Below are 23865 nucleotides of genomic sequence, written 5' to 3' on the forward strand. Positions count from 1 at the left end.
GCGCGGGCATATGGAATATGGCCGCGACCCGGAAGTGATTAGCACTTCCGGGTTCAACAGGAAGAAGATGGCGGCCCCCATGTGAAAAGGACGCCGGCGGTAACGCTCCGGCGTCCAATATGGATTCGGCACAGGACCCTGCGATGTCTTCTATTGAGGCCACCGCAACTACTCCTCGCAGCCATGCCAGCAGCAGCAGCCGCTCCAAGCGGAGTGGATCTTCTAAAAAGAGCAAGCCTCTGCAGTCTCCTCCCCGTCAGCCGGTACCTTCACAGACGCTTCACTGGGGTGAGTGTACATCTACCCTATTAAGCTGATTGCTGTCCCCTCTTCTCTAACACTCTAGGCAAAATGTACTGAAAAAACGAAACACAAACAGTGTGCGATATGTCTTCAGCCCCTTCCGGATAGTTACACAAAGAAACTTTGTAAACCATGCATTGATTCCACCTTACGGGAAGAGGCCTCGGTTAAATCTGAGGACATTAGTGTTGATTAGAGAAGAACTACAAGCCCTGCATAGTTCGGGAAAAGAAACGCGTCCTAAGGGGACAAGAGAGTATGTTTCACCCATATCTGACCAATCTTCCGAATTAGAGAATGCAGATTCGGATGTTTCTAGGGATTATGTTTCCTCGGATGAGGATCAAGATACGTGCTTCCCCACCGACAGTATAGATAACCTGGTGAAATCCGTCTGTAACACTATGGGCATCGAGGATTCTAAGACCCCTAAAACACAGCAGGACATAATGTTCGCTGGGCTGTCCGAAAGGAAAAGACCCTCCTTTCCGGTAATAGCAGCAGTTAAAAATTTAATTAAAAAAGAGTGGGAAAGCCAGGGGCAGAGGGGACTACCACCATCTTCAAAGAGACGTTATCCCTTTAATGATGAGGAATTCTCGACCTGGTCAAAAGCCCCGAAAGTAGACGCAGCAGTGGCTTCCACATCTAAAAAATCCCTGCTACCTGTGGAGGATTCAGGTTCACTACAAGATCCTTTGGACCGCAAAGCCGACTCTCTCCTTAAAAGAGTGGGAATCTTGTGCGGGAGCCCTAAAACCGGCTGTGTCAGCTACATGCACCGCTAGGTCCATGCTAGTCTGGCTAAATGACTTGGAAGAAGGACTTAAAAACGGTCTCTCTAGAGACAAGTTGAGAGCCTCTATACCTTTAATTAGGGGTGCTACAGCCTTCCTGGCAGACTCATCTGCTGACTCAATACGATTAGCGGCCAAGTCGGCAGGGCTGACTAATGCAGCACGTAGAGCCCTGTGGCTTAAGGGCTGGAAAGGCGATCCCCAGACAAAATCCAAATTGTGTGGTCTTCCATGTCAGGGTGAGTACCTATTTGGTACTAAGCTGGACGAGATCCTGACCAAAGCAGGAGAGGAAAAAGGGCTTCCCTAATAATAATTACCTTCCATCTTATAGGAGGGCGTTCCGAAAGCCCATGTTTAACAAGAGGAAGGATTTCAAGAGCCAAGATCGCTGGGCCACTAGAGACACCAGACAGAGGAGCACTTTTTGGGAAGCGCCCTTACAAAACTGAGGAAAAACCCCGTTAGAACAGATCTGCCTGTCGGAGGTAGATTGTCTTCCTTCTCAGATCAATGGCAGAAAATAACTTCGAACATTTGGGCAAATAGTATCATCGCCTTCGGCCTAAAATTAAAATTTTCCCGAGTCCCGCCAGACTCATTTCTATTGACTTCTTTAAAAACCCAGTTACAGCAGGAGGCTTTGGAGCAGGAGGTATTGAACCTTCTAGCCAAAGGGGTTTTGGTGGAAGTCCCATTTCTTCAGCAAAAAAAGGGGTTCTATTCCCCTCTATTTTTAATCCCAAAGCCAGATGGATCTTTCAGAACCATATTGAACCTTAAAAAATTGAACACCTTTTTGCAGAATCAAACATTTAAAATGGAGTCTATCCGATCCACCATAAAACTGTTGTCTCCCCATTGTTTTATGACGGTACTCGACCTAAAAGATGCGTATTACCATCTGCCAATTTTTATAGAACATCAACAATATCTCCGCGTGGCGATTGTGTTGAATGGACGTATACGACACTTTCAGTATACAGCAATGCCCTTTGGACTATCAATAGCTCCAAGGGTATTCACTAAGTTAATGTCGGAAGTAATGTCATACCTAAGAGTAAAAGATACCCTCATAATTCCGTACCTTGATGATCTTTTAGTGGTAGGAAGTTCCCCGTCACAATGTCACCAACGATTGTGTAATATGGTCTCGTCCCTGCAGAGGCTAGGGTGGTTGGTGAATTGGGAAAAGTCTAGACTTCTTCCAACTACTCGACAAACATTCTTGGGGATTATAATAGACTCCATAAGCCAAAAATGTTTCTTACCACAATCCAAGCAATTGACAATAAGAAATAAGGTACAGTCGGTAATGGATAAACCTCTAATATCTTTAAGACAAGGCATGTCCCTCCTTGGCTCCTTCACGTCATGTATCCCAGCAGTACCATGGGCCCAATTTCATTCAAGGTGTTTACAATATGCAATTTTACATCAGGAAATAAAATTACAAGGTCATCTAGACGGTAAAATTTCCCTTTCTGAAGACGTAATTAAATCTCTATCCTGGTGGCTAGAACCAGATCACTTGGTTAGTGGGGTCCCCTGGGTAGTTAAACCTTCAAACACAATATTCACGGATGCCAGTCCTAGTGGTTGGGGAGCACATATGAGAGATCAGGTAGCCCAAGGTCTATGGTCGGTTACGGAGTCAGACGACTCGTCTAATATAAGAGAGCTGAAAGCTATCCATCACGCTCTTTGTAAATTCCTTCCGCAGCTACACGGAACACATACAAGGATTCTGTCAGACAACATGACATCAGTAGCGTATATCAATCATCAAGGAGGAACAAGATCAGGAACACTCATGTCTGTAGCCGAAGACATCCTAACTATAGCCGAGAAACATCTACTGTCTCTATCAGCACTACATGTCAGAGGAGTGAACAATTCAAAAGCGGACTTCCTCAGTCGCCATACCCTCCACCAAGGGGAGTGGGTTTTAAATCATCGAATCTTCAAAATGATAACCGTAAAATGGGGTTTACCAGAGGTAGATCTCTTCGCTACAAGAGACAACAGGCAATTAAAAAAGTTCGCTTCAATGTTCCAATCCGACAAACCCGATTTTCTCGATGCTCTCCAGGTACCCTGGACATTTCAGAAAGCGTATGCCTTTCCTCCTCTGATACTTCTACCAACAGTAATCAGGAAGATAAGAGAGGACAAAGCCAATATAATCCTGATTGCCCCATTTTGGCCAAAGAGACCATGGTTCTCCCTGCTCAGAGCTATGTCCATCTCAGATCCATGGATTCTCCCAGAGGATCAGGATCTTCTTTTCCAGGGGCCATTCAACCACCCTCATGTGAAGGGTCTACGGTTGACAGCCTGGAATTTGAGAGGCAATTGTTGAAATTAAGGGGTTTCTCTGATCAAGTAATTAATACTCTATTATTAAGTAGGAAAAGATCCACTACTTCTATATATGTAAGAGTATGGAGGAAGTTTCTAAGTCTTTATCCATTGGCCTTGTCAAACGAAATTCCTATACTTAACATTTTAGAATTTCTCCAGAAAGGACGTGACTTAGGTCTTTCAGTTAATACCTTAAAAGTACAAGTCTCTGCTCTAGGGGCATTGTATAGTCACAATGTAGCGGGTGATAGGTGGATAACTAGATTTATTTCAGCCTGCCAGAGGTCAGAACCAGTTCAGATTCCCCGCATACCGCCTTGGGATGTTAATCTAGTCCTTGAGGCCTTGACAGGTCACCCATTTGAGCCACTACACTCAGCTCACATTAAACACGTTACTCTCAAAACTACTCTTCTTGTCGCATTAGTATCGGCAAGAAGGGTAAGTGACATGCAGGCACACTATCAGTAGATCCTCCCTTTCTGTCAATATTTCCAGATAGAATCGTCCTGAAAACAGACCCTTCCTACCTACCTAAGAGATGTACTAAGTTTCATAGATCTCAAGAAATTCTTCTTCCTACTTTTTATGATAATCCTACAAATCAGGAAGAGGAGAAATACCATACCTTAGATGTGAAAAGGGCTGTAATGACTGACTTAGACAGGACTAGCGCCTGGAGGAAGAGCAGGGCTCTCTTTGTTTCCTTCCAGGGTCAAAGGAAAGGAGCTGGTGTCACAAAAGGCACATTATCTCGATGGATTCGGGAGACGATATACCTGGCCTATTCATCTAAAGGGGAAGATCCACCCGAGACTGTAAAGGCACACTCAACCCGGGCAATAGCATCATCCTGGGCAGAGCGAGCAGAGGTTCCAATAGAACTCATATGTAAGGCCGCAACCTGGTCTTCGCCTATTACCTTCTATAGTCACTATAGATTAGATCTATCTGCTTCCACTGATTTGTGTTTCGGTAGATCAGTTCTTAACACGATAATCCCCCCAAATAGCTATCTCTGAAAGTCTCTCAGTGGGTGCTGTCGTGGCGAAGAGAAAACACCGGATTACGTACCAGTAATGCTCTTTTATAGAGCCACGACAGCACCCCTTCACTTCCCTCCCTTATATATTAGTTTACATATGAGCACTGATAAGGGTGATTGGTTCTTGTAAATATACGTGATTAAGTCAAAGATGAAATGTTAATATAGAATGACCTACTAAAACTTGTGGGCGGTTCCTCGCAATCTCTGTAACCCAAACTGTGGGAGCGAGGGGGACCGCCCCTTTTATCTCTCCGTAGGGTTTCCTGTTCCTAGGGGCGGATCCCCTCTCTCAGTGGGTGCTGTCGTGGCTCTATAAAAGAGCATTACCGGTACGTAATCCGGTGTTTTTTAATAGAACTACCTAGTCTTTTGCAAATGAGTCACCCGCCAGGGCAGTGGGGTAATCTGTACCGGGTCCGGTACTTAAAGGGATGTGTCGCGGTGGCCCTGGGCACTCATGTTAAAGGGACCATCTTAAAAGGGATTTGTAAAAGTTCATGACACCACCTGTGGTATTCGGTCAGAGGTGACTGACGCTGCTTAATGGGGTCCTCTGGGGTGATGTTATGGCAGCCAGATGGTATAACTTACCACAGGTGAAGTAGGTCCCGAGGCTCCTGGTGAATAGACAGAGGAAGGTGAGTCGTGCAGTAAAGAACGAAGGACACAGTTGTGCAGTCTTTTTACCTGGTTTACTGATGGTAGCAGGTAGCCACAGTCCAGGGCACCAGATCACAGGTACAGGCAGGGGCCGGCTTGGAAGCAAGTTCAGAGTCCAGCTTTACCAGGTGGAGTTAAAAGCCTTCCTTCTAGCACTGTTAAAGTCCCTACTGCCTATGGCTTTGTAGCAAGGTCCTCTCAGTTATCTGTCCTTTGTGTAAGTGGGACACAAACCTGTATGACAGGTGACTCGAGCCTTTTTTCAGGGTCTGTCACTGTCTCCTGAGTGTTAGGGCAAAGAGGTGATGTATAATCCAGCTGTCCTACCGGTTTCTGCTATGTGTCTTAGAATCCCACAAAAGCCTCGGTCTTATGGCTATCGGTGTCTGCGCTCAATCAGGGATGTAGCCCAGTCGCAGCTATTCTCCCTTGTCACTCTCCTGTGCTTTGCTCTCTGGCACATTAGCTAAAGGCTGTTCTTCCTTCTGTATCACGCTATCTAGGAGCTACAGCACCTCAGGCTGTACAGCCCCTCACCCGTCCTTCAGCCTCAAATTGCTCCAGTCTGCTGTCTGGCACCAACTGACTAAATCTTCCCAACTGCCTAGCAACTATCTCCTCCTCCCTACCAAAGAGCAGCTCCCCTGATTTTTGGGTGTAGAGCTCCCCCTTCTGGCCTGAAGTCAGAATGGTGTGTGTGTGTGCGCTAATTACCTGTTAAAAGGAATCTTCCATCGCTTCTAAGCATGACATCACTCTCCCCATGAGGAAAGCAATGCCACTGTGACAACCAGGACCCTGGGGCGTCACACAAACACTGCAATGCCAAATGTGTGGTATGTGTTTGGTTTTCAGGGAAAAAAGTCTCTTATGAACGCTAGCTATGGGCTGACTCTTACAGGAGTACTGTCATGGCAAGCATTCTGGGCTTCAGCAGACCTCTGACAATCGTGTCATGGACCAATTTGCTGGCATGCTCTGAATGCTACTGGCACAGAATGAGTGGTGGTTAATACAGCCATCATCTGCTAACAAAGATGTAGGCTCAGTTTGCAAGCCCACCTCCAAAGGCAAATACTGCATATGACCTACACTTAAGGGTTAAAAAGTGTTGTTTTCATACTACACAATGGTCTTAACTTGCTTATCATAAATGTTACCTGTAAATGCCTAAAACAGCATCATTAATTCTATATTGCCACATAGACAAGTGTAACACTTGCAAATTAATATTTTTTTAAAATTTACATAATTACAAGTCTTCAGTAGTTATTACTCTAGTAATGTCTAACTGAAAAGATGGTTATAGCATCTTTCAAGATACTGAGGTCTCAATCACTCACTGTAACACAATCACTCCTTGCCTATGAACTGCTCCAAAATTTACTGCCTGACTTTTCACCCCTTCCCACATTGATAGTTCTGTTTCATGTCACTTGTCTCTGCTGCACTATTCCTGGGTCCTGTTGTGTATAAACATGCTAATTATTGCAATATTTTCAATTGACCATTATAATATTACCCTCTCCTAAAATTTTAATCTAATGGCTAACATAAAAAAATATATAACTTTGTGCTAGGAAACTTGCAAGTTTTTCATTAAAATGCATTAAAGCTAAAAAAAACAAACCTGCCTTAAAGTGACACATTCCCCCTTAATCATGTTTTTTGTCTGAAACAAAATAATTCTAGTAACCTCTAAGCCATGTTAAAATTCAGTATTTTACATTAGTATTTGTAAGCCAAAATCAGGGTGGAACAATCAGAGAAAGTATAATAGAAACTCGTCGCCACTTCTGGATTTCTCACACTCCTGGTTTTGGCTTACAAATACTGATGTGAAATACTGAACATGTGAATGTGGCCCCAGTTGTGAATACTGTAAACTACAGCTACTCAAACTTTCTGTGGCTACTGAAGCCTTACCAGTAAGACCAAAATGACTGGCTTGAATTCCACTGAAGATGGAAATGCAAATGTTAATCTGTCTCCTGAGCTCAAATATTAACTTAATACAGTTGACTCATGCTGTACTTTCTATACCCATAAACAGTAAAGCATTTGGTCACGTCAGTGAAATCTGCCTTTCCAGCAACTCTACATCAATTGAGGCCCTCATTGGCAAAGCCAGCCTGTTTAATAATCTCTGCTGTAGGCAATGTCTGGTGTAATGTAACACTTGGTTAATCATTACTTTTAATCCAAAACTACTTTATGGCTCATGTATCCTAAATTAAGATGCTGATACTAATGTTGCTAGCCAGTTCCTGCCTAAAAATAGTATTGTCCGAAAAATGGCTGCTCTTTATCACTTATCTTGCTTGGTCTGCTCCATGGAAATGGGGCAGTAGCTCACACAAACCATAGACTGGCTGTAGCACTTTGTTTCTAATGCACAACCCATTAAAGAGACCAATATTTGCTCTTCCTGGTCCTAAGTCTTTTGGAGTGGGGTCTTTACTTATCTATGGAATTATATGGTGGATTTAATTTTTATGGTCTTTATCAAGAGGGCAGTGCTTACATGGCTTCCTTGGCTGCTCTGCATTACCCTGTGAGCATGGCTCCTTGATGAAGACCATCGCTGCAGCGATAGACAACAAGCCGATCGCTGCAGCGTCGCTCTTTAGGTTGCTGGGGAGCTGTCGGACAGCTCTCTCCAGCGACCAACGATCAGGGGAACGACTTCGGCATGGTTGAAACTGTCTTCAACGATGCCGAAGTCCCCCTGCAGCACCCGGGTAACCAGGATAAACATCGGGTTACTAAGTGCAGGGCCACGCTTAGTAACCCGATATTTACCCTGGTTACCATTGTAGAAGTTAAAAAAAACACTACATACTCACCCTTTTTTTTTTTTTTTTTTTTTTCTTTTTTTAAATACTATAATCATGAAGCACCAATATGTCCGATGGTGAGTGGATAGTACCAACTCTTTCTACGCACCCTACGGATGCCCCTCTAGGACCACTCCAAAATACCACTACCACAAAGATACGGAGCAAAAACGTCCACTTCAACATAATTATTTAAAAGTATTCAAAAATGTTTATTAGTATAATCACCTTAATACATCAATATGCAAATTACAGGATACAATATACAAAATGTACATGCTGTCAGCACAAACATATAGCAGGAGACACTAAAAGGAGAACATGAGTGGCCAAGTTAGAGGGGGAGTACTAAAGTACACCCTTCTGGTTGCAGCATTAATCCTTAGTGTAGCATTCTATATATGGCTATGTACATATGTATCATTGTGTCTAATAGTGCCCATAACACGGCCACCTCATATATGCAGTCACAAAAATATATACAATTGCTGCTTACCCATTGATGGTCAAGGCTGGTACCCCCACCTTTCTTGGCCTCCCTGGACGCGCGTTTCGCGTAGCTTTTTCAACAGGGTATAATCACCTTCTGATGTCTGTCACGTCCCCCGGCGTCCACAGGGTTACGCGCTGCTGCTCAGAGCTTCCTGCACTGAATGTGTCAGCGCCGGCAGTAAAGCAGAGCACAGTGGTGACATCACCGCTGTGCTCTGCTTTACGGCCGGCACTGACAGTCAGTGCAGGAAGCTCTGAGCAGCAGCGCGTAACCCTGTGGACGCCGGGGGACGTGACAAGACATCAGAAGGTGAGTATGTAGTTTTTTTAACTTCTACAATGGTAACCAGGGTAAATATCAGGTTACGAAGCACAGCCCTGAGCTTAGTAACCCGATATTTACCCTGGTTACAAGTGAACACATCGCTGGATCGGTGTCACACACACCGATCCAGCGATGACAGCGGGTGATCAGCGACGAAATAAAGTTCTGGACTTCTAGCTCCGACCAGCGGGATCCAGATCGCTGCTGCGTGTCAAACACAACGAGATCGCTATCCAGGACACTGCAACGTCACGGATCGTTGTCGTTCTTGCTGCAAAGTCGCTTAGTGTGAAGGTACCTTAAAGAAACAGAAAACTGACATCTTATGGCACTTATGAATAGCAATTAAAATCTGGCAAAGCAACAAATACAATGAGAGGAAAAAGTGGCTTTGACCTGGTGCAGGTCCTTTAATAATGACCAGGGGCTACTTGTATTTACAATTGTATTACATGCGTTAGTTTTTTTTTTCACGCCACCCACTTTCTATCTACAGGTCCGAACACTCTTCGTCAGTGGCCTTCCAATAGATATCAAACCCAGGGAACTTTACTTGCTATTCCGTCCATTTAAGGTAGGAAGTGAATCTACTGTTGGGTGACTGGTATTACAGCAAGTGATAAAAAAAGTTATGAAAGCAAACCTACTTTAATTGCTTATTTTTAAAATTTAAGGCTAGTATGAATTGATCAAACTGATTTGGAGACTTGAGTGCATTGTAACACTGTTAATGTGATTCTATAAACAAGGGAACCTATCAGCTGGGAAGTGGTGGACACGGTTTCATTGACATGGAGACAATTGCATCCCTACACTTAAATGCTCCAGCGCTATGAAAGTGTCCTCAAAGCAGGTGGTGTGTTCTAGCTGAAAGGTTTCCTTTGAAAACTAAAAATAAGCTTCAATAGATCAATGAAAAGTGGGCTACATGTCAGAGCTTTACCTATCCAATTTACAAAACGAGTACTTGAAATTTTGATCTAACGTCAATGACCTATAATACAGCATGGGGTTGTTTCCCAGTGCATTAAATGCTAGATGGCTACCATCCCTTAGTTCTAAAAGAGGTAACTGGTTTATTTTTCTCTTCCCTTCTTTGCCTGAACTGGGGGTCTTACTACAGTGAAAGGTACCATTTCAGATTCCACCACTCTGCCACTATACATAAATCAAATGATGGGCAAAAATTGACTTGGATTTTACACTTTAAAATGGACTTGATTGTTGCTAGATTGACACTAAGTACTGTAGGTAACGCTCTCAGACTTGTGTCTATTGTGGCATTTTAAAGTTTTGTATGTCCTTGTTAATTTCTTCTAATCTCATCAGTCAAATTGCACAGCGTAAGCACAAATTTCCACACTGACAGAGCACAGCCTTAGGCACTGCTGGGAAGTTATGGGTACCACTTCAATTCTGCTACTTGGGACCACAGCACCACCTCATGGCAGAGGGTGCAGATACTCTCCCTCTGCAGCTTGTCACTGCTGTCCCTGATTAGTCATGCAGATCTACCCTTTCCTAGTGTCCAGCACATCACTTCCCAATGCTGCAATTACACAAAGCTTTTCCATTTTCTGATGCCAAATCTTTTAATTTGTCTTCTGCTTTTTAGGGTTATGAAGGATCACTGATCAAGCTCACGTCAAAACAGGTAACTTTTTAGCTCGGTGGGAGTGAAATGTTTATGGTCTTGCATCAATGTTTTACATATTCTTGTTTCTCTAGCCTGTAGGATTTGTCACCTTTGATAATAGGGCTGGTGCAGAAGCTGCAAAGAATGCCTTAAACGTACGTAGTCTTTTCTCCACTTAAATGACAACTTTTGAATGTAACACTGTCAACTCATGTCCTTAGTTCATTCACAAATGCCACATAGTCACAGCATAGGCCATAAATGCTAAGACTCGCTTATATTTAACTGGGTTGTGAAGCTGGCTCATTTCTGTGATGTCTGAAAATTGAGCAAGTGGAAGCCCCTCATAAATTGACACTTTAATGCTCTGTTTGAGTTGCAGAAAATTTGCACTGCCAATTTGGTCACAAATTCATATGTAGATTTTCTTTTCAGATTTAAGCCCTCTCAATTAACCATGCTTTGAGTAGGTTAAAAGTCCACATAATGAGCATGCTGCAGATTTAAAATCTACACGCTTTCACGTTGTGCAGAATTTTTCAGCAGCACGTGAGTTTAACCCCTTTCTGACCTCATACGGGATGGTACGCCCGAGGTCGGATCCCCTGCTTTAATGCGGGCTCTGGTGAGCCCACATCAAAGCCAGGACATGTCAGCTGTTTTGAACAGCTGACATGTGCCCACAATAGCGGCAGGTGGAATCACGATTCACCTGCCACTATTAACTAGTTAAATGATGCTGTCAAACGCTGACAGTAGCATTTAACTAGTGCTTCTGGCCATCGGCTGGAAATGAGCATTGCTGAACCTCGTCACGTGATCAGGGGTCAGCAATGCATCGGCATGACATCCAGAGGTCTCCTTGAGACCTCTATAGTTGATTCCAGATTACTATGAGCGCCACCCTGTGGTCGGTGCTCATAGCACTGCAACAATTCTACTAACATAGGAGCGATCTGAGCTTCGCTCCTATGTAGCAGAGGCGATCGAGTTGTGCCAGCTTCTAGCCTCCCATGGAGGCTATTGAAACATGGCAAAAGTTAAAAAAAAAACTTAAACTTTTATTTTGAATGGAGCGATTTAAAAAAAATTACAAAAAAAAATATAACAATCAAGAAAATAAAATACACATTTCGTATCGCCATGTTCTGAATCACCTGATCAATAAAAGTTAACCTGATCACTAAATGGTGTAGCAAGAAAATCCAAAACGCCAGAATTAAGTTTTGTTTTTTTGGTGGTTGTTTTTTTTTTGTTTTTTAGCAAAGTTTGGAATTTTTTTTTCATTACTTAGATAAAAAAAAATTACCTAGACATGTTTGGTGTTTATGAACTTGTAATGACCTGGAGAATCAAAATGGCAGGTCATTTTAGCATTTAGTGAACCTAGCAAAAAACAAGTGTGGGATTGCACTTTTTTTGCATTTTCACTGCACTTGGATTTTTTTTTTCCCCTGTTTTCTAGTACATGACATGGTAAAAACAATGATGTCGTTCAAAAGTACTGCTTGTTCTGCAAAAATTAAGCCCTCACATGGCCAGATTGACGGAAAAAATAAGTTATGGCTTTGGGAAGGAGGGGAGTAAAAAACCAAAACTAAGAAATGAAAATACCCTGGGTTATGAAGGGATTAAAAAAAAAAAAAAACACCCATTAAGGGCTCAGACCCAGAAATCAGCACTGAAACTTGGCTGAACACTTAATGATAAGGCTTTGCAGGTCTTAGTGACACTTTACAAATGTTTTCTAACATTGTTCACCAAGACATGGTACTGTGTAGGTGAACAATGTCTTAAGTATAATTCCCCAAGAATGTGAAGATGCATGATGTTTCTTTTCTGACTATAATAAAGTGCATATTTAAATGTTACAACCTTGGGTAGGTCAAGAGACTTTCCAATGATCCTTTCCATAGGGTATCCGTTTTGATCCAGAGAACCCACAGACCTTAAGACTAGAGTTCGCAAAGGCCAACACAAAGATGGCTAAGAACAAATTAATGGCTACACCTAACCCCACAAACCTCCACCCTGCACTTGGAGCACACTTCATTGCACGAGATCCATGTAAGTTCTTACTAATTTTGTAAAGGGAACTTGTTAATTGACTGCAATTTAGCGTAAAGTTGTGTTCTTGGTAAATGCTAATTGACATGTCAATGTTCTACGAGCTACATTGTGTTAAACATACGCTGAAAGTTAATGTCTTATGACCATTTTTACATCTGACTAAAACGTGAACAGGACAAGGCATATACAGGTACCATAGAGAAATGCCATAATGTCTGGGCAACATTCTCTACTGGAGCATCTGCTACATGCTGATGACCTTCCCTGGGAGAATGAGGCAGTCTTGGCCCTGATCTTAGAGTCCAATACTAAAAACAAAAAAAAAAAACTTGGGTTGCAAAATCTTCAACCAGATCTGCCAGACACTCCTGCAGTCTAACAGATCCCATGACCAATCTTCAACTGCTAAACATCTTTTACACTGAAGATGGCAAACTAATTTAGATAAATTGCTTAGGCTTTGCTTAGAGTTTTTTTTTTTTTTGTCTAAAGTTAACATGCCTCTACACTGCATTTAAAGGAAGTTGTGGAATTAAAAGGTTCAAACTGTTAAAACTGAATTATCCCATGAGACTAATCTATTCTCTCCCACCTCCCACCCATCTTTCGTCTAATAAGTTAGTTTGAACTTGATGCATTTTATTTTCTCCCCAACCACCTTTTCTTAATCTACAGATGACCTAACAGGTGCTGCACTAATCCCAGCCTCACCTGAAGCTTGGTCTCCATATCCACTGTACACCACAGAGCTGGCACCAGCAATCCCCCATGCTGCATTTACATATCCTGCAGCAGCTGCTGCAGCGGCAGCTCTACATGCACAGGTAATGGATTCATTCTGAACTAGAAGGCTAAATACTCGTTTCATGGTGTAACTGTTACATGACCACCTTAATGGAACCACACTTAAATGGGTAAGGCTGTGTCCACGGGGTGTTTTGGCAGTGCTTTGGACAGCGGATACCCCGCTCCACACAAAGCGCTGCCCTTTTTGTACACATGGTGATTCCGCCTGTGTTCATTGAACACAGGCAGAATCACCGCATCCTATACAAAGACTGTTCATTATCTTGCGGAGACGGATCATCTCCACAAGATAAATAGACATGCTGTGGTCTATAAAGATGTGCCGCATGTCCAGTTACACAGGTCTGCCACCTATGTGTTTGTACACAGTGGAGATGGGATTTCATAAAATACCCCTCCAATTTTCTGTAACATCAGGATGCTGCGGCTGTACACAGCATCCAATCCGCAGCAAAAATTCAAGCAATGCACCCTGTGGAAACATACTTTAAGTCATAAACAAATCAAAGCATGATCTGTTTAAAGACATTCATATAACGAACACCTTTTTTTTACATACTCCTCACTAGTTTAGTTCTGATTTGCCTTGAATTAGTGCACTGATGGTGGTCCACGTCTGCCACCCTACAAATTTGTATAGGCAGCAGTGTAACTGTTGGGATTATCACTCTAGATGTAGCCCTACCTTATTTTTGACACTTCGTATGGCTGAATTGTCCTCACGCACCATAGACCTCAATGTTTTGTGCCCTAGATAAAGTGATGGATCAGTAGCTGATGTTGGCCACGTGACCCACTCTGTCAACCAATGAACTTGGTCTCCACCTTTTTATGTATGAGGATACAGAAATGGGTGGTAGCAATTCCTCTTCGCCCCTCTGTAAATGCCTCTTGACACTTTTTTTTTAATGACAACTTTCAGAAGTAGCCACAATTGCTATTTTGATGCAGAATCATAGCAATTCCAAAAACTTAAAATGGTGCTCATAACCAAGGAACCTTAATTTGAGTGGTGGAGGTATGTGCATGGATCTCAAATTTTAACTGAACTCTTAAAATTTAAACCCACAGTTCTGTTCACATAACATTAGTAATTGGGCCATTTATGTACTTGAAGCATGAGTATCAAAGCAGAATGCTTGTGAAGGTAAATGGCTTACTTATTTGTTCTATGTAGTTAAACATTACATTCCCCTACTAATCCAAGACTGCTTGGAGCAATTTCACAACAAAGCCTAAGTCTTAAAGTTTATTTAATCATCTATTAATCTGTGGCCTTAAAATTGAGCAAACTTCAAAAGTCAGGTGTGAACAGTCAATCTTGCATATATAATTTGACCAATAGTTATTGCATAGCTAATGTTCAAAAGTGTATTCAATGTACAGTGAACATTGCAAGGTTGAAGCTTAAACCTCCTGAAAGCAGAAACCTTTACACTTTAAGCAAATGACCTTTTCTTGGTGCATGCTCCACTCAACATCCTTTGAGGGAGAAGCTCCATTTCCAAGACCTGTGGCAAATGAACCCACCCACATCCCCCACTAACTTTCATTGCTGAGGGACAAGGACAGGGTGACATGCTTTGGGGGAACCTAAACATGTTACAGAAGGATTTATAGAAGTTCAATAGAAGGATTTGTCTACTACAAAATCTAAGTTGGTGGAATATTCATCTATTATATCCCTCCTAAATTAAGAAACAAGAAACCCTGTTTGGGAGGTCTGCAATAACAAACTTTGACTTCTGGGAATGTCTACAAGCAATACATGCAAGGCTTAACTCTTATCCTTTTAAAAAAAAAAAAAAAAAATTCTCGCGGATGCATTCATAGCAAGCTGGCAACCAGCTTCATTAGTGGCCATTGCATTCCAAAGCTGGAATGTTTATGCATCTCGTATAGGTCAGGGAGTTAAATGCAGATAATTTGCTCTAATATGGTGTAAAAAACAAAGATTTTGGCTAGAACCTTATCAACTTTGTACATTGTGGCAACTACCTTCATACCAAGAAAATAGACAGCCTTCATACCTTTTAGTATTCCAGACTGATTGGAGGACGTAATATCATTAGATGCCAGTGCTTTCGACTGGATGACCATGCATCAAATAGGCTTTGAGCCAGTGCTTATTAAATGGACAAAGCTACAACACATCCAATGGAATCTATACAAGTTGTTGGCTACATTTGACTGCTTTCCCTTGTATGTGATGAATGTCCCTTGCCCCAGTGATGTATGCTATTGCAATGGAACCATCGGAGGCCCTTATCTGGTCTACACCAGTGATTCAACGATTTACTCAAAGCCTAATGTATAAAAAGTCTATGCAGAAAATACATTTCTGTAGAACACAAAGGTGCCCCACCCACAGCATTAAATGGAGGATGTACTCCAATCACATTCAAGTCTAAAAATCAATGAACAAATTGTATGCTCCCTGTAGACTTCATATCTAACCCCTATGCAGGTCAACCTCTTGGATTTTTTTTCTTTTTAAGGCTTCATTAATCTACTTTCTCACTTGTACGTACTAATACAATGGGGAAATTTTATGCCTATCAGTCATCGCTCGCATTGGATTACTGAAAATAGTTTATACCTGTGGCATAATTTTAAGTATCCAATGTATACAAGTTTGCATATATTGAACAAACTCCACTTTCTTTCAGTTGGCTAGTTCATATACAGGAGATGTTGGTACTGCAATATACATGGGAGGAGAGTTTTACTAAACCTAACTATTAGCTTGAAGCTCTGTTCCCATATAGGCGGAATAAAGAGGACCTCCTGAGGGCTCTTACAGCTATTGCCCAACCCAGAGATCACGCACCCATTGCAGTTTTTGGTTAGAGAAGTTAAAAAAAACAAAAGTATGTAGGTGATTCTTGATCCTAATGCAGGCTGTATTGATCAGGGCAGTAGTCCACAAACAGTTCTTGGGCACAATCACTCCCCTTTGGCACAATAAGAAGGGTGCATGTCCACGTTCTGTAATGACTGCACTTTGGACGTAGCGGAAACCCCACTCCGCCCAAAGCGCTGCCCCCTTCTGTACACGCGGTGATTCACCGCACCCAATACATGGGGCTCTGTGATTTACCTTGCGGTGACAGAGCGTCGCCGCAAGGTAAACAAACATGCTGCGTTCTAAAGACGCACTGCATGTCCGTTAACACAGGGCCACTGGATGCGTGTTCCCACGCATAGTGGAGACGGATTTCATAAAATTCCATCCACTATGCGGTAACATCTGGACGCAGCGTTCAATCCGCAGCTAATCTGGATGTATTCCTGAATGTGGACACACACCCTCAGACTTGCTGTACTACTTGATCTGGAGTGAGGGCCCTTGTGAGGGTAGGTTTGGTCTACCTAGCTCAGGTCTATGCAACCAGGGTTTTTAAATCCTTCCGCACCTTGAAGGATGAGCTTACTCTTACAAATAACTTGCTCATTCATTTCCTGAAACTCTGGCATGACCTACAGGCCCAGTTCCTAAATGATCTTACTGTCCTACAGAAGATCCCCTGATCTGGGTGCTATTGGAATGCCCCCCACACCAATCACCACAACCACAAGAATCAGACCTTGTGCACATGCTCTTACTGGCTAACCGTATTAAGATATCTTGTGAGTTGGCAAGATGTGATTGCAAGTCAGACATTGATCCCATAGCTGAAATGGGGGGGGGGGGGGGGGAGACTGACACACCATTAGAATTTGGTGTCTTCTAGTTGCATGTATACCACAGCCAGAATGCATAGGGTTCCCACTCTGCCCCTGGATGTGGTGTTTAGTGTCAGGAATGGCATTTAATCTCCTGTGGAGTTGTCCATTGACTAGAATACTGTGACAGGTGGTTACATTTCTGTGACTGTGTGGGGATGCCAGTCAGAGGAACCTGCATTTGTTTGACCCTGAACAGTACTCTGCAACATCAGACAAACTATTTCTATTTCATTCCTTGTTTGTTGCTCAAATGAGTGGCTGGGCTCACTTATAAAACACCCCACTTTAACAATTGGTATTGAATCTTTCCCTTGCATTTACAAAAAAATGACCGCTGCCACATATATGCTAAAATCTCCAACTGCTTAGAGGGACAATCCAAAAGGAAAGTTACTGTCACCTCAAGCTACTTCTACTCTGCTGTGGGACAGGGGGAACTTGATGGTGCCACTGTGTACACACTACTCCTTATTTTAAAGGAGCGCATAATGCCCTGTTCCCTGCTCTTCTGCATAACCATGTGGTGGTTTGGTGTAACCGTGTACTGTAGCCTTTGGTGGCCCCAGGTAGTCAGAACTAGGTCAGTAGAATTTAGCAAAAACTTTTGATTGAAGTAATTAGTAAATCCAAACACTTCGATAGTTTGCAGCTATGGCCTATATAATGTAATAAATTAGGAAATGTGGTTTGCTGCTTTTTTATCTACTATCTTGAAATCTAGATTTTGGCATGATCTTTCCTTGGTTATTTATCTCCAAGAACATTGTCTAAATTTGTAGCTTCACCCTTGACGTAGATTAAAACTCCTAAAATGATGTTGCTTAGTAATGGAATGTTATCTCCTGCTCCCTCCCCCTCCTATTGCCACAAACAGACTGAACAGAAAACATCTGTCTGAGAATGGCTAACGGGTAGCTGTGTAATATCCTCAATTGCTTACTTTACAAACCAGGTTATTTTGTTTTTCTTTGGGGGAATGAGTGTCATTTTGGGATAGATATGACATCACTCGTTACACATTTACTGTGTTGCAGCAGCCAAATAACTGAAATTTTGGTATTTTGAGTCTTCAAAATATATTTACTTAATTGGTAGATATAAACAGATCATCCCTTTCTGGACATTGCTGTACCGTACGCATTTTACTGCAATTATCTACTTGCTGTATATAGCAATACTAGTATTGCTATAAATGGCAAAAATCATGGTCTCCCTTTGAAACAGCCTCTGGCTGCACTTCAAAAGATCTCCATGATTACTGGCACGGTCTTCAAAAGACCCACAATTGCATCGCTGACCCCATACCAACACTCTGTTAGGCTGGTTTCACACGTCAGTGGCTCCGGTACGTGAGGTGACAGTTTCCTCACGTACCGGAGACACTGACACACGTAGACCCATAAAAATCAATGCATCTGTTCGATGTCATTGATTATTTTTATTTTTTTTTTGGCGGACCGTGTCTCCGTGTGCCAAACACGGAGACATGTCAGTGTTCGTGGGAGCGCACGTATTACACAGACCCAATAGTCAATGGGTCCATGTAAAACACGGACCTCACACGGACGTTCTCCGTCTGGGGTCCGTGTGCGTGCCAGAGACAGCGCTACAGTAAGCGCTGTCCCCCCCCCCCCCCCACATGGTGCTGAAGCCGCGATTCATATGTTCCCTGCAGCAGCGTTTGCTGCAGAGAAAATATGAATAATAGTGTTTAAAGATCTGTCCGCTGCCCCCCCCGCTGTCCTGAAAATACTCACCCGCTCCCACGTTGGCTGTCACTCCTTCCTCTCTGCCCCGCGCCTTCTACTGTATGCGGTTACGTGGGGCCGCTCATTTACAATCATGAATAGTCGGCTCCGCCCCTATGGGAGGTGGAGCCACATATTCATGACTGTAAATGATCGGCCCCACGTGACCGCATACACTAGAAGCCGCGGCCAGACCAGGAAGCAGCGAGGGAGGCAGGTAAGTATTTTCAGAACAGCGGGGGGGCGCACAGGGGGTGGGGGGGCAGCGGACATATAGATCTTTATTTTAAACACTGTTGTTCATATTTTCTCTGCAGCAAACGCTGCTGCAGGGAACATATGAATCGCGGCTTCAGCACGATGCAGGGTACCACACGCTCTGTGTGGTACCCACTCGCCATACGGGCGGCACACGTGTGCCGCACGTATGGCCTACGTCAGTTCCCAGGCACACGGACACGGATAACTCCGGTACCGATTTATTCCGGTAAAGGAATTATCTGGACGTGTGGGACAGCCCTTAATGCCACATTCAGATTAACAGGCCATGTGCACACTCAGCGTTTTTTTCGCGTTTTTATAGCGAAAAAAAACACGAAAAATACTAACATATGCCTCCCATTATTTTCAGTGTATTCCGCATTTTTTGTGCAAATGTAGCCTTTTTTTCCACGAAAAAATCGCATCGCGGGGGAAAAAAAAGCAACATGTTCATTAAAATGCAGAATTGCAGGGGATTCCGCACACCTAGGAGTGCATTGATCTGCTTACTTCCCGCACGGGGCTGTGCCCACCATGCGGGAAGTAAGCAGATTATGTGCGGTTGGTACCCAGGGTGGAGGAGAGGAGACTCTCCTCCACAGACTGGGCACCATATAATTGGTCAAAAAAAAGAATTAAAATAAAAAATAGTCATATACTCACCTTCGATGTCTTCCCGCCTCTCAGCTGCATGCTGCCGCTTCAGTTTCTATAGCTGGTGTGCGGTGAAGGACCTGCGATGACGTCACGGTCTTGTGATTGGTCGAGACCGGTCATGTGACCTCTCACATGACCGACGTCATGGAAGGTCCTGAACCACACCGGCATTTATAGGAACGGACGCCTGCAGGTGAGTATAACCATTTTTTTTATTTTTTTTTAAACATTCTATCTTTTACTATAGATGCTGCATAGGCAGTATCTATAGTAAAAAGATGGTCACACTTGTCAAACACTATGTTTGACAAGTGTGACCAACCTGTCAGTCAGTTTTCCAAGCGATGCTACAGATCGCTTGGAAAACTTTAGCATTCTGCAAGCTAATACGCTTGCAGAATGCTAAAAAAACGCAAAAAAAAAAATGCGGATTTCTTGCAGAAAATTTCCGGTTTTCTTCAGGAAATTTCTGCAAGAAATCCGGATGTGTGCACATACCTTTAGGTGGTGCTCTTCTCACAGGTCTTTGCCATTATCTGCTGGTTATGGGGTGGACTCTCCCATGTTAATCCTGAAACAAACAGATTCTCTAAACCAATTCTGTCACCATGTTCTTGGCTACCATATCTGAGCGCTACATAATGTAGAGGCAGACCCTTATTCCAGCAATGTACTTGCTGTGTTATAAAATCCCTTTATCTGCAGATTTAGCTGGGCTCTATATACTGTGGCAGCTTTCTTTGTAAATTGGCTGGAAGCTGCCAATCAGCGGTGAGGGATGGGGGGGTTATAAAGAGCACATGAATATGCTTGACTACCTGGCGGTGGCTTTACTAGTCCTTTTCATAATGATAAATCCATTATCAGAACTAGACTAAGCATCACAGTAAGTGATATTATGGGAATTGGAATCTGAATCAGATTCCCTATAATTGTTTTAGGGCAGAAAGCCTGCAATTCTACAATTAAACTAAATCCACACAAAAAAATTAAAAAAAAATCCAAAGCAAATGCAATACACAGCAGATTGCTGGTGTGTAGTCTTGTAGGGAAAACGCAGCAATGCCATACATGGGAATATGGAATAAGGATGGCAAGGCAAATGCAGAAGTCACTCAAACCTCTTGTAGCCAGTCAGTTGTCAGTGCTCACTATAAAACACAAATTAAATTAGATGCCTAATGCTGGCTTAATCTCAGATTTTAAATGGCCACATTAATGATTTTCTAATACAATTTTTTTTTTTTTTTTTTAAACCTCCATTAGCATCTATTGCTGACAGTTGGCTAAAAGACTTGTGATGTGGGGCCTATTTTAAATGTATCCCAAGGCCAAATTTGCCTCTGTTTAAGCTGTACAACTCTTTACTGGATGTGTTGTAGTACATTAAACAGTCATGGCTGTTGGCGCCCTTGAAATTGTTCCAGAAAATGAAATATTTCTCCCCAAAAATTATTGCAATTAGACATTGTTATACAGGTTTCCTTTTGTGTAGTTAAACGGAAGGCTTATTGGACAAATTCACACAACTCCAAAAATGGGTCATATATATTACATTTTTTGGCACCCCTAACTTAATATTAGGTTGCACACCCTTTTGGAAGAATTGACTGCAATCTCTTCCTATACCAATAAGTACATTTTGTATATATGCCTCAACTGGAATTTTGGACCACTTTTGCAAATTGCTCAAGGTCTCTCATAATTAAATGGTTTCTGGAACAATTTCAAGGGTGCCGAGATTTTCATCCAGGACTATGTAATGGCTGAATGGCTATTCTAGAATGTGGGAAGGGAGGTGTCAAAACTACTGACTGGTATAATTTTATAGATGCCACTGAATGCTTAAAGTGCAGTATGTTCACAGCATTTATCAGGCATAGTCCAAAATTAATACCATTTTAAAACAAGGTTTCTAACGTTGGAGGGGGTGGGGAGTACTACTTTAGATATTCTGTCTTCTCATTTTCACATTTTCAGCCCTTAGCCACACAAATTTTTCATATGATAATGTAAAGTGGTGCTCTTGGATGAATGAGGGGGAAGAAAATGACTGTGCCAAGAGCCATAAAGCACATGCTTAACTCTTCCGTCCAGGATAATGTAAAAGGTTAAGTCTAATTTGGGTCAAAGCCAGTGTAAATGCATTGTAAAGCTCAGTCTAATAGGCAAATGATTGGTAAACAGACCTATGCAGTCTAAATGGGCTGACTGAGGGGGGAAAAACAACTTGCCTAACTGAGGCACAGATCAGGTGACTAAGCTTCCTTAAAATTGTTCTTGGAATGTTCGCACTGGCACATGTGTAAACTGGACACTGAATTCCTATGCACCCTAAACTGAACAACTTCCATGTGCACAGAACAATACAGGTCAACAAATTTTTATTTTTTACGGCCAGTGTAAATGCAACCTTGACTGACACTAGTCATACACCTTGAGTCTGTTCTATGTAACCTAAGAATGTGCTACCATGTGCATCTAAAACTAAATTATGGTGGATACTGCAGTTGACTCGCGTGTTGCACAAATGTGTTAGCCATGTGCCCCATTATCTCTTCCAATGACTTATTCCATTGAACTCTTAACTTCGGTTTTCCATGTTTACTGCTTAACAATGTGTTTGAATACAGGCTCATCTCCATTTATCTATTTATTATAGTGGTGGAATAAATGACATTACACTCAACATCTACATTCCATAAACTCATATTTTTAATTTTCAGATGCGTTGGTATCCACCATCTGAAGCAACCCAGCAAGGTTGGAAGTCTCGTCAGTTCTGCTAAAGGCTGTTTAGGAGGTAATACTGCATAGGACAAGAATGTTATACGTAGTGTTTGCACAGTTTCCCAAAATCTGTGACACTTGTTCTTGAGAACAAACAAATAAGGCTCACTTTATGGGCTATTTTCTGTATGTAAAAAGAACTAGAAAATGTAATAATGGCATACTATTTTTTTTTTTTTTTTTAGGATTGAAGCCCAACCAAGCCCCTCAATGACTTGTATTTTTTTTTTTTTTATATCTCTATGAAGTGATGTACCAGACATGAACAATGGTATTCACTGAACATTGTATTTCTCCATACACCTCTGAATGTTTGGTCCAGATCTCCCAACATGAAGTCTTCAAGTCAATCCCCCTACATGAAGTATTAAGTCTGTGGAATATCGTAATTGGCTGGGTACCTTGGTTACACTTGGTAAAAATGAAGCAACCTAATGACTCTTGAATCTGTGGTAGGCCAAGGCATGGCTGAAGCCAGGCCATGCCCTGTTCATTTCTGTAATGCTAACAAACTTCCTTTTATTGCATGTTGCGTTTTTCTGGCATGAATTTACTATTTAAGTGTGTGGTAAAGATCTATTGCTTGTGTACCAGTTCCAGAAGGCCTGCCTTTTGACCTTATGAACTCGTCATGCGTCTAATCTGCTGCTCATTCCACCACCTCAAATGCAGTCAGTCTTCTAACCTGGTCTCAAACTTTTACATTTTCATTGGAAAGTCTGTTTTTGCCAAATAATGCAACTTTATGGGGAAATGAAGCAAAAGTAACAGTATTTTTGTAACTTGTTTAATAAGGAAATATTTATGCATCATGTGTTTGTTTTTTTTGTGTGGTATTAATAAAAGAATATATTAATCTGTCATAAGTTAATGTTCAGCTAAAAGAGCTCAGATTCTGTATGTTCTGTCTACTGTACTCTATGAATTGTGCAATTTTGTTTTGCTGCAGACTTCTGCATGGTATTGATGTTCAGTATTATGAAAGGTCTCCTGCTTGTATGGAGAGAGTTTGTCTACCAACGATTCTGAGAATGTGATACTGGATAAAAGAGAATATTTAAGAATTGTTGTGACTTTCAATTAAAGCAATTAAAAAAAATAAAAATAAAAAAAACCTGTAGTTTTCTGTACTAGAAACTGCACTTCACCCATCTGCTTACTCCACACATCTGCCTGCAGAACAAAGCCTCTTACAATCAGTCCAGAGGCATATACAGTTAGTAGTTGGGGAAAATTCACACTGGTAGTCACCATTTGACTTCAAATATTTGGATAAAGGGCATTCCCTGATCCTATCCCAATATGTAGTAGGTGTACTAAGTTTATAATTGGAGGTTTTTG

General features: G+C 42.2%; 1 protein-coding gene across 2 annotated transcripts in view; it reads left to right on the forward strand.

Annotated features, from left to right (window-relative positions):
* RBPMS2 (RNA binding protein, mRNA processing factor 2) overlaps nucleotides 1-23615 on the forward strand; it is a 57172-nt gene extending 33557 nt beyond the window's left edge. The window contains exons 2-8 of one of the 2 annotated variants that reach the window (XM_077263988.1): nucleotides 9323-9400; nucleotides 10442-10480; nucleotides 10555-10617; nucleotides 12379-12529; nucleotides 13208-13356; nucleotides 22461-22537; nucleotides 22710-23615. In XM_077263988.1, the coding sequence (XP_077120103.1) occupies nucleotides 9323-9400; nucleotides 10442-10480; nucleotides 10555-10617; nucleotides 12379-12529; nucleotides 13208-13356; nucleotides 22461-22523 (543 nt within the window). In that variant the 3' untranslated portion in view covers nucleotides 22524-22537; nucleotides 22710-23615. The remainder of the gene's footprint in view (nucleotides 1-9322; nucleotides 9401-10441; nucleotides 10481-10554; nucleotides 10618-12378; nucleotides 12530-13207; nucleotides 13357-22460; nucleotides 22538-22709) is intronic. The other variant, XM_077263989.1, reaches the window with a different exon arrangement.
* Nucleotides 23616-23865: the final 250 nt, after the last annotated feature.

The sequence above is a fragment of the Ranitomeya variabilis genome, chromosome 5 (assembly GCF_051348905.1).
Source record: "Ranitomeya variabilis isolate aRanVar5 chromosome 5, aRanVar5.hap1, whole genome shotgun sequence".
Classification (NCBI taxonomy): Eukaryota; Metazoa; Chordata; class Amphibia; order Anura; family Dendrobatidae; genus Ranitomeya; species Ranitomeya variabilis.